Genomic DNA, 11,144 nt, shown 5'->3' on the forward strand with positions numbered 1-11,144 from the left:
TGGGATTGAAGAGAGTAAATGTTTAACCTGAGTGAATGAGTGAGTGGAAGGCCCTCAGAATTGGCTTCATCGCGGGAGATACCAATGATTCTGACAGCTTTGGTTTCTACAGCGTGAAGCCGAGCTAGGTGTGAGGCAGGGGCACCAGCCCGGAGGGGAGAGCAGTACTCCATCAAACTGCGGATTAAAGTTTTGTATGTGGTGAGGAAATCAGGTGTGCCAAGGAAGGACTTCGCATGACTGAGGATGCCCAGTCGGCAACTGGCTTTGGAGGCCAGCTTGGAAATGTGGTTTTCCTAGGAAAGATCATGGCAGATAGTGAGACCCAAAAGCTTGAGTGACAGAACTTCTTGGAAAGGGTTGTTCAGAAAGTAGATGGGAGGATTATCCAGACGGTCTTTTCGGAGAGACATAGTGAGAGTGTGAGATTTGTCAGGATTGAAAGACATGTTCCACTTGTTTGACCAGTTTGTGATTTTATGCAGGTCTGCGGAGAGTGTGGTGGATGCAGACTGCTGATCTGAGGGATGAGATATGGAGCGGCAGAGAGTGGAGTCATCAGCAAAAAGATAGAGGATTTTCCAGGGAGTCAGAGAGATCATTAATGAAGACCAGAAAAAGCACAGGGCCCAGAACACTGCCTTGAGGAACTCCAGCCTAAACAGGAAGGGGAGACGAGAGAATTCCATTTCAGGGCCACACGTTGACTGCGACCGGTGAGGAAGTCTGCAAGCCATGCGTGGAAGTTTTCATGGATACCATAGGAGGAGGGTTTGGTGAGCAAGGCGGGATGCCAGACCGTATCAAAGGCACGAGATACACTACATGACCAAAGGTATGTGGACATCCGAACATCGAACATATCATTCCAAAATCATGGGCATTAATATGGAGTTGATCTCCCATTTGCTGCTATTACAGCCTCCACTCTCCTGGGAAGGCTTTCCACTCGATGCTGGAACATTGCTGTGGGGATTTGTTTACATTCAGCCACAAGAACATCAGTGAGGTCGGGCACTGATGTTGGGCGATTAGGCCTGACTCGCAGTCGGAGTTCCAATTCATCCCAAAGGTATTTGATGGGGTTGAGGTCAGGGCTCTGTGCAGGCCAGTCATGTTCGTCCACACCGATCTCGACAAACCATTTCTGTATGGACTTCGCTTTGTGTATGGGGGCATCGTCATGCTGAAACAGGAAAGGGCCTTCCCCAAACTGTTGCCACAAAGTTGGAAGCACACAATCATCTAGAATGTCATTGTACGCCATAGCGTTAAGATTTCCCTTCACTAGAACCAAGGGGCTGAGCCCGAACCATGAAAAACAAACAACAACAACAACAACAACAGGCATTTTAAGGCCATTTTCCCTGCTGGAGCGGGGGTTAGCTTTGCGGGCCCCATGACAATCTTCTCCATTATGCCCTATTTTCTGCATCTCCAATTGTTAACCCCCCTTGCCCGCATTTTTTCTTCCACCACCTTTAGCCAAGTCTTTCTCGGTCTTCCCCGTCCTCTACTTCCCTCTACATTAATTCCCATCATTCTTCTCAACTAGCCACTTCCATCCTTCCTCAACACATGACCAAACCATCTCAACCTGTTTCTCTTCACAGCATCCATCACAGGCTCTATTCCCATCATCTTTCACAATTCATCATTTGTCTTCCTCTCTCTCAGAGCCTGGTGTTGGCTTAGCGGCGAGGGTGCCAGCTTAGGATCCTAGGATCCTGGGTTCGAATCCCGGTCGATCGCTGAATTAACGCCAGGGGGTTGACTCGGCCTGTCATCCTTCCGAGGTCAGCTAATTGAGTACCAGTTCACTGGTAATTCCCTGTGTGTCGTAAAAGGCGACAAACAGGGTTGGCGGCAGGAAGGGCATCCGGCCGTAAAACATTGCTTCAAAAAGGGGACCAACAAAAACAACAACAACCACGGTGCCCGAAAAAGGCCAACCCCCGCTTTGCGGGGAAAAATAGCCTCTAAAGGTGGTTTTTTTAAGGTGGTTTTCTCTCAACGATACTCCGCACATCCACCGAACCATTCGCATTTCCACCCTTTCCAGCCTTCGATGCTGCTCTACGTTCATTACCCATGTCTCGCTCCCATAAATCATAACACTTCTCACACATGCAGCATACACCTTTCCCTTCAGCTTCAACGACACTCCCCTCCTCGTCAGCACGCCACTCAGTTCCCGAAACTTCTTCCATGCACATCTCACTCTGGCAACTGTTGCCGAGTTTGATCCACTTTCTCCATTCAACATGTCTCCGAGGTAGCAAAATGTTTTCACACCTTCCAGCTTCACGCCGTCTCCAAGATCCAACTCAACATTTCCTCCATCTGCAGCTCCTTCTGTGCACACCTTACACTTGAATGTAGCTGCCACACTGGTTAATGGCCCTCTCAGACCACTACATTTTTGATGAACCCACTCTGCGCACATTCTACATTGAATGGAGTTCACTCCGACACCCTTCCTGCACACAGCACACGGCCACTTCCTAGTTCTTTCCACCTCCACATGCTTTACCACCTGCCATTACCTTCTGTTTTTCCGATATTCATCTTCAGACCTTTTGTCTCCATACATTCCTTCCACTTGTTCATCTTCTCCTTCAGTTCATCCATACTTTCTGCAATCAACACCAGATTATATCTGCATACAACAACTCCCACGGTAAACCCTCCTTTACATTCCGAGCCAGCACTTCCATCACAGCTACAAATAGTAGTGGACTTAGTATCGACCCCTGATGCACTCCCATCTTCACCTCAAACTCACCACTGTTCCCGTCCTTCATCCTTACAGCTGTGCGCGCTCTCTCCTACATTGCCATCACTACTCTGATCAACCATTCCTCCACTCCTAACTTCCTCAATGCCCATGTCCCTACTTCGCGTGGAACCCTATCGAATGCTTTCTCCAGATCAACAAACCCAAGAAACAACTTCTTCCTCTTCTCCATGTACTTCTCCTACAACTGCCTTCCAATAAAAAGTGCGTCTGTCATTCCTCTTCCTGGCATAAATCGAAGCTTTGAGAGTTCAGTCTTGAGAGTAGAGAAATATTGTTTCCTGGCTCTCCTGAGGGTAGACACACACTTGTTCCGAGCTTTGTGAATAACTTTGTTCCGACTTTCTACTGGGAAGACGACCCCAGAACAGGTGATGGACCCACAAATTGTGCCATTCAACATATTGTGAAAATATTTTGAGCACAAGGGTACAGTGCACAACCAGAGCAAGGGCAACAGTAGCAGGCCAGCATCAGTAACCAAGAGCCAAGCCAACATCGACCCCGTGTGGGTTTCTGCAGTGAACAGTCCCAAGAAGCCCCACCTGGGGCGCTCCCAGGAGCTGGGCATCAAACCAACATCAGTCTGGCATATCCTCACTAGGGAACTGAGGCTTTTCCCATACATCATATCTATTAGGCATCAACGGAGTCAAGTGACATGAGAAAGAGACTTGATATGTGCAATTGGCTCAGTGACAGGATGGAGTGGTACCCAAACTGGATCAACCTGATGTGGTTCAGTGATGAAGCCCATTTCCACTTGAACGGTGCCATCAACAACCACAACAACATTTTCTGGGGGGCAGAACTACCTGAGACATACAGGAAAGTTGGGCAGAACTTTGGAGTCAGGATCAATGCCTGTCTGAACACATCGAGAACATAAATTACAAGGATTTTACGTAAATGCCAATTTCAGACCTTGGGCTCTCACTAACTCCAGCAGTGACTTACTACAATAGCAATCAGTGATATAAAATACCATGTCATAAGCTTTCAATAAATGCTTGGTTCATGTTCTTGAAGTTTCTGTTTCTTTGTAAATAAACGTTTAACGTTGTATCACTCTTTTTGAAACGGTTTACCCTTTACAATTTTTAACATTTCAATGTAAGTAATGTGACAAAAACTTACAACAATCTACACTTTCACTGCAGGCTGAAATGGAGATTTCTCGTCTTCTGAAGTTCAACTACACGCTGCTGAAGCTGGGTTACCACTTCGAGCTTCCCGGCCCACGCATGGTAGCTGCAAATATTCTCACTCGTAACCTAGACAGGTTGGTGAACACAAATTTTGTTCTGTACAAGGAAGTCAAAACTAAGGGAGGTAAAAGGGAGGCAGCCACACTCAAAAAAACTAGGTGCATCCTTTCCATCATGTTATGACATAATGACGATTCCATTATATCCACAATCATCCCTGCTTGAGAGAATTCTAACCCATTTCAACTAAAGGAAACACGTATTTGGAGTACATACGACATAGCGATTGTGAACACGATTATCGATCACGATTCACGATCACGATCATCACGATCATAGTGTATCGATCACTGTGGGACATTTGGTGAATTATAGTAAGATACTGTTTAGATTTTGATGATTTGCGTGTGATATGATTTAACGGATGTTTATATGAATCGTTTAAAATTAAAAGCCTTCAATTTCTGATATTTAGCCTTTTCATTTGGGCTTCCCAATTGAAGCCCCGCCCATAGGGTGGGTACCGTTGCTCGTTTGTAGAATTTCAATAAAAGCCACATCATTGTTCATATCGGTAAATATTATTCCATCGTGTTTCAAATTTGGGCAATGGGCTCTCCAATATTCGATGTGTTCACGGTTTGAATTACGTAACGCAACGTTTGTGACGATGTTTTCATTGTGACGATGTTTGTGTTCACGGTAGTGTTTGATGTAACGGTGTGAACGTAATTTCGTAATGTTTTTCGTTTTTATTTGCGTAATCGTTTAATGAACATTTAATGTTTAATGAACGTTTAATGAGCGTAAGAAGGAGCGTAATCTTACTATAATTCACCAAATGTCCGTCTGTCTGTTCGAAGGTACCGTAAAAACTGCTGAACCGATCGCAAAGATATTTTGGGTGGGTAATCCTGGGACCCCTGGGAGTAAAATAGGCTATTTAGTTTTCCCAATTTCAGCTTTGGTCTCCAGCATTCTCAGGTTTGGACTCCCGCATAACATTCGCGTTCGCATAACGTTCATTTTGACGATGTTGTGACGATGTATGTGTTCACGGTAGTGTTTGACGTGACGGTGTGAATGTAATTTCGGAATGTTTTTCGTTTCGTAATCCTTTAATGAGCGTTTAATGTTTAATGAACGTTTAATGCCCTCCGATGTCCGGGGCCGCACGCGTGCTACACTGGACGGGCCAGCATATACCTTGCCCTTCGCCGTCAGGCTCGGGTAAACCGCTGAGCCCCATCCGTGATGGTTTCATCGTGAGATGAGCTTGAGACAGTGTCCCATGAACGAGGAATTCCCAGTAAGCGCGAGTCATCAGCTCGCGTTGATCAAGTCCCTGCCCTTCATACCCACCGCCCGTCGCTACTACCGATCGGACAGTTTGGTGAGATCCTCGGATCAGCCCCTGCACGGGCCGTTCTCGGCTCGTGCCGGTGCACCGAAAAGATGAGCGAACCTGACTGTCTAGTCTAGAGGAAGTAAAAGTCGTAACAAGGTTCCGTCGGTGAACCTGCGGAAGGATCATTATCGGGACAACATGAGAGCGAGCGAGACGTATGTGGTACGTGATCGTCCATGTACTGTTTAGCCATGTACTGTTTAGATTTTGATCTGTACTGTTTAGATGTTTAGTTTAGAGAGAAGGCCTTCAATTTCTGATATTTTGCCTTTTCATTTGGGCTTCCCAATTGAAGCCCCGCCCATAGGGCAGGTACCGTTGCTAGTAATTATAATGTGTACATATACAAAAACATATTCAGTCGTGCCTCTTCACTGGAATTAGCAATTGTGTTACAAAATGTGTTTGGTGCAGATATGCTGAAATGTGACAGAAATATGTGCAGGTAAAAGCTACAGAAATTATTTAATTTTGATAGGGGTATTAGGAAAAACTCCTTGATGGAGGCTGATGAGGAAAGACAATGTGGCCGAGCGGCAGACAGTTCCTGCTGCCCGGGTTCGTTTCGGATCTCACCACTCACTATCAGTGGTGTGTCATTAACAAACATATCACCAGAAACATCACCTTTAGTGGACATACAAATATATATACTCAACACTCAACATCAAAATAAACTTATCAAATCTTTAGAAGGACACTCATTGAAATCCTCCAAGCAAAAATGAAAAATATTTGAACACAGAGGTAAAGTTCAGCTATCTTTACTAAACACATGTCAATAAACAAGAGCAAAAAATCACACAAAAGCAAAAAGCATGAACATCACAAGGGGTGCAGCAAAAGTCACAGCACTGAAACACAAAGGCACGCACCTGAATACAGTCAAAACAAAATGACATAGGAATGGACACACCACTCCTAACAGTCAAGGACAGAATGACAGCAGTCCTCAATATCGTGTGTATCCTCCCTGAGCTGTGATGCAGGCTGTACACCTCCGACGCATGCTGTACACCTCCGACGCATGCTCTGTACCAGGCGTCTGATGTGGTCCTGAGGAAGTCTGTCCCACTCCTCCTGCAAGCCTTGAATGAGCATTTGCTGATTGACAGCCGTTGATCTCCTCAATGCAAGATATCTACTAAGCACATCCCATAAATGCTCAATGGGATTGATGTCAGAGGAATAAGGCATCCAAGGCATCACTTCAACACCCTGTTCCTGGAGGAAGTTGATGGTCAGGTGAGCAGCATGGGGTCGAGCGTTGTCCTGCAGGAACACTGCGATTTCAGGATGAGCCTGGAGAAATGGCAGCAGATGACGTCTCAAAACTTCATTGACATAACGCTGACTCGTGAGATTGCCTTCGATGACTACCAGAGGTGTCCTGAAACGGGTGGAAATGCCGGCCCATACCATCACCCTGAGTCCTCCCCAACGATTGATCTGGCGAATACAGCATGATGCATAACTTTCCCCACCTCTGCGCCATACATGTTGACGCCCATCAGCAGCATGGAGGTAAAATCTGGACTCATCGCTGAACAAGACTGCACTCCACTGTTGCTGTGTCCAGCGGCGATGCTGCAGACACCATCTTAGTCTGTTCCGCTGATGCACTGCGTTCAATACTGGACCTCTGCAAGGACGTCTTGCCACCAGGCCCCGACTTCTCAAGTGCCGCCGCACAGTAGAGACACTGATGCGGTTGTTGTGGCAACCTTTTGTCACTGCATTTGCGTCGCAGGGCGGAAACGATCACGAAGATGCTGCAGCACAATCCATTGGTCTTGGTTTGGGGTGGTTACCCATGGTCTTCCTCTTCATGGCCCATCATTCACAGTTCCAGTTTCACCGTAACACCTGGCCAGGTTGGAAATTGCAGGCTGTAAGCAACCAAGACGTTGGGCAATTGTTCGCTAGCTTACACCAGCCTCAAGCATCCCAATTGCCCTTAAAGGTTGTTCAGATGTCAGGCGTGGCATCTGAATTTTCTTGTTGTTTTCCCTGTCAGAAGCCTCTAGAGTCTAGAGTGACTATGGACAGCAGTAAATGAATGTCTAACCACGAGAACTGAAGGATTTCATTATGAGGGTCATTATTTAAAGGAAAAGATCCCGATACAGAACCACTCAAGCATGCCATTGTTGATCAACCAGGTGATTGAAGTGAAGTTCCCATTACATAATCAGCCATTACAATTGAAGAAACGTGTTTGTAAAGCTGCACATTTCAAAAAATGAAAGTGATTAGTTTATTTTGATGTTCAGTTCAACCTGTATATGTATGTGTGTATATATATGTGTATACCTCCTCCTGTATATATATGTGTGTGTATTTGTCCTCAGGCGCCTCTCCTCTCCCCTATGTGTGTATATATATACATACATACATACATATTATTTTTTCTGTATATTGTTACATGGAAGTGGGGGGTGGGGGGATCCATAGCTAGATTGCTGTAAGAATAGCATGGTCCATGTGATTCGCGTAGTGTAGATTTACTCTTGTAAGTAGGGAAAATGTTAGAGGAAGTCCTCTTGTTAAATGTGAAGGTGAGGAGGCAGTGTATGTAATTTATCGTGTTGCTAGAGATAAGATTGTATGTGTAAAAATCTTTTGTTATGGTGAGGCAGTGTGAGGACTTGTGGGCTATTAGAAAGACAGTTGCGCTTTGAATGCGCACCCAAATATTGGTGCTCAAAGCTTATGACCATGTCGGCAAACCATGTTGTTATAGTGAGCTGCAGAGTCTCAGAAGGGTTGGGCACCATACTTTTTTTTTTAATATCCTGCCAGTGGTGAATGGTTGTGGAGTGTGAGGCAGAAGGGGAGGGTGGAACTAAAGGGAGGGTCTATTTTACAATTTACTATTGTAAAAGAAATCCTGTATTTCATCTAAATACCTCCCTTGGTGTTTGGTTTGTCCTCGTAACTTTCGTAACCTCGTAGCATGAGATAGGACTATTGGGAAAGAGAGAAAAAAATATCTGATTAAGGAAATTAGTTCAATATGATATCAAAAGGGGTACAGAGAATAGAACACTAGCATTTTTTTGCTGATTTCTTTTTCAGTTCTATGTCCATCCAAATTAGGTATGTCTATCCAAATGATTTTATCAATAATCACAACTACACTATGGTTTTCCCACAGGCAGCGACAGCTACGGAGGGTGGAACAACAGCGGCAAGAGCAAGAAGAAAGGTGCTTGGGGTTCCAAACTTCTTGCTCTGACATTCAGGCCGGTGCGACTCCACCTCAAGATTTCTCTCCAGAAATCCAACGTCGGGCTGGAGAGGTAATGTACCAACAGGGCAATGAAAGTTTGGGCAGCCAGAGCCCTGCACGGCCAAGCAGTCCAGCCCAGCAGAAAAAGGCCTTCATTGACATCAATGCAGCGATGAAGGCATCAGAGGCAGCGACGGCGCGGCAGAAGCCCAAAGTTTCAGAAGCACGATGGTTGCGGAATGAGAACGATTTCCGGCATGTTTTGCAGCCATTAAGCAAGCGCAAGGTGAAGCAAAATGAGGTACCAAAGAACACGTGTCTTCACGAGGAGCTCATGTCAGCCATTCACAGCAGCAATGTCACCATGCTGCGGCCAGTATGAGGAGCTGTCACATGTCCACCAACAACGCACAGAAGATATCCTCTGTTGATACCGCAGTCATCGCCCTCAGTCTGTGAGGGTTCCAAGTTGTTTATTATATAACCTGAATGTTTGCAAATAATTGTCATTACAATGAAAACAAATAGTCAGTAATGGTTATGAACAAATGGTCTCCTTCAAGATATCATGCGTGCATACACTGAATGCTTTACTTATTTCAATTCAATGAGGGGGTTGTTGTTGTCGGTACTGCCTGGTAGAATTTAAGCATCCACCAATGCTTCCTTGAGTGAAGTGTCAACCATGCAGTGTGTAGACTGTAGACCAGACAAAGAGGAGCAGGCTAGATTACTCCTTCCCTGAAGGCCATCAACCAGCCAGCTGTGTTTTTATACTAACAAGCCAAGAGTTATTCTTGCTCTTTAACTGCCACTATTATCCCACCTTGTGGGGTCGGCCAGGGGAAGCTTTGCCCAAGTCTTCCACGAACTGGTCTGGCCAGGCCTGACGTTCGCCTAGTTAGGGCAGGAATTTGGAATTTAGCCATGGTGTCGGTGAATCTCGCCTACTCTTTGTGAAGGACAGCATGAGATATTTAACGTCCACCAACCCATACTGGCAGACGGGACCCCCAGTTTAAACGGCACACACATTGATGACTCACCCTGCCTGTGAAACACTGAACTGAGAGTTCATAGCTGGGTCGGGATTTGAACCCAGGTTAGACAGCTTAGAAGCGAGTGTGCGTACCTCTAGGCCATCCTGTCAGCCAACAAGCCAATAGTGACATGGTGAAAACGATCTCAGCCTTCAAGAGCTTTGATCCAAATCCGTCAATACTGCTGTATACCTCTGGATTTGAATTGAAACCACAATGTAAAAAAAATTCTAGCCCAGTGTTTAACCCACAAGAGTGAAGGCCAAGACTATATTCATTAAATATAGATCTTGTATTAGATGCCTAACTGTATTATAAAGGTGTTTTATTAGGAGAGAAGTGCACATGTTATACCTGGGTCGAGATTCAATTCTCACCCAGCCGTAAACTGCAATCCAGGTATTCCGCAGACAGAATCAATGACTGAGCTCTCCCTTTGGTGGACCTGAAACTGGGTGTCCTGTCTGCCGGAATTAGTTGGTGAACGTTATAGATCCCAGTGTCCTTCACGGAGAGTACGCCACGTATTCGGGAGGGGTAGGTAAATTCCAAATCCCATGATGTCCACTCTTGTATTTGCTCATCCACCTCTGCAGTGTTTTATTAGGGGCTGTCGAAAATTAGACATTTTCAGGGTCGTACCAAAGGTATGGAAGAGGGATAGTGAGGTAACCGCTCACATACGAGTTAAAATGCTTTTTGAAATTGTCACTTTTAAACCTGCAATTGACTGGAAAACAAGAAATTAAACACCCAGATCAATAAAATGGAGAAAATAAAGTCGAACATCTTGCATCGAGAGTGCAGTACATCACTATGACACCGAGCCTCATGCTGAGCCAATGCCTTGATTGAAATCCCCACGCGCATTATACCGACATGGGATGCCTTGCTCCGCAGCCGGTCACCCTGTGATTTCATGGATGGCCAGTCTTAGTAGTAACCCGTATTACACTTTACACGTGTGCATCATGTGTCCACTTTGCTTTGTATATTGTGTGTTTCATCAGTGCCCACATTACCTTGACCTTTGGCTTGACAAATAACAAAGGTTTGAAATTTGCAAACATTTAAGGGAAATAGTCCATTAGAGATAATAATAATAATATATATGTATATATATATATATATATATATATATATATATATATATATATATATATATATATATATATATATATATACATATATATATATATATCACGCATATATACACAAAAACAAAAGTGATGGTTTCCATAAAATTCTGTTTTGACTAATAATAAAGTGCTTTATTTGTTTTCATTTGAAAACTCCGATTCCGTTTTTTTTCTGAAAAAAAGTGTTGAAAAGTACTGCAGGTCTACTATTTATTAATTTTTTTGTGGGGGAGGAGGAGTGTTCTTCTTAAAAAGTGCAACTCTTTGTAATACCATGAAAATGTTGATACTTCTGGATTGCTACTTAATCGCTACCAATC

The 11,144-nt window shown here is 44.7% G+C and overlaps 1 protein-coding gene across 1 annotated transcript in view; it reads left to right on the top strand.

The window, feature by feature from the left end:
- The window catches only part of LOC137437803 (leiomodin-3), a 52,703-nt gene extending 41,922 nt beyond the window's left edge, over positions 1–10,781 (top strand). The window contains exons 4-5 of the mRNA XM_068132441.2: positions 3,958–4,079; positions 8,571–10,781. Of these exons, the coding sequence (XP_067988542.2) occupies positions 3,958–4,079; positions 8,571–9,027 (579 nt within the window). The 3' untranslated portion in view covers positions 9,028–10,781. The remainder of the gene's footprint in view (positions 1–3,957; positions 4,080–8,570) is intronic.
- Positions 10,782–11,144: the final 363 nt, after the last annotated feature.

Source organism: Myxine glutinosa (assembly GCF_964187855.1).
Source record: "Myxine glutinosa chromosome 12 unlocalized genomic scaffold, kmMyxGlut1.1 SUPER_12_unloc_1, whole genome shotgun sequence".
Classification (NCBI taxonomy): domain Eukaryota; kingdom Metazoa; phylum Chordata; class Myxini; order Myxiniformes; family Myxinidae; genus Myxine; species Myxine glutinosa.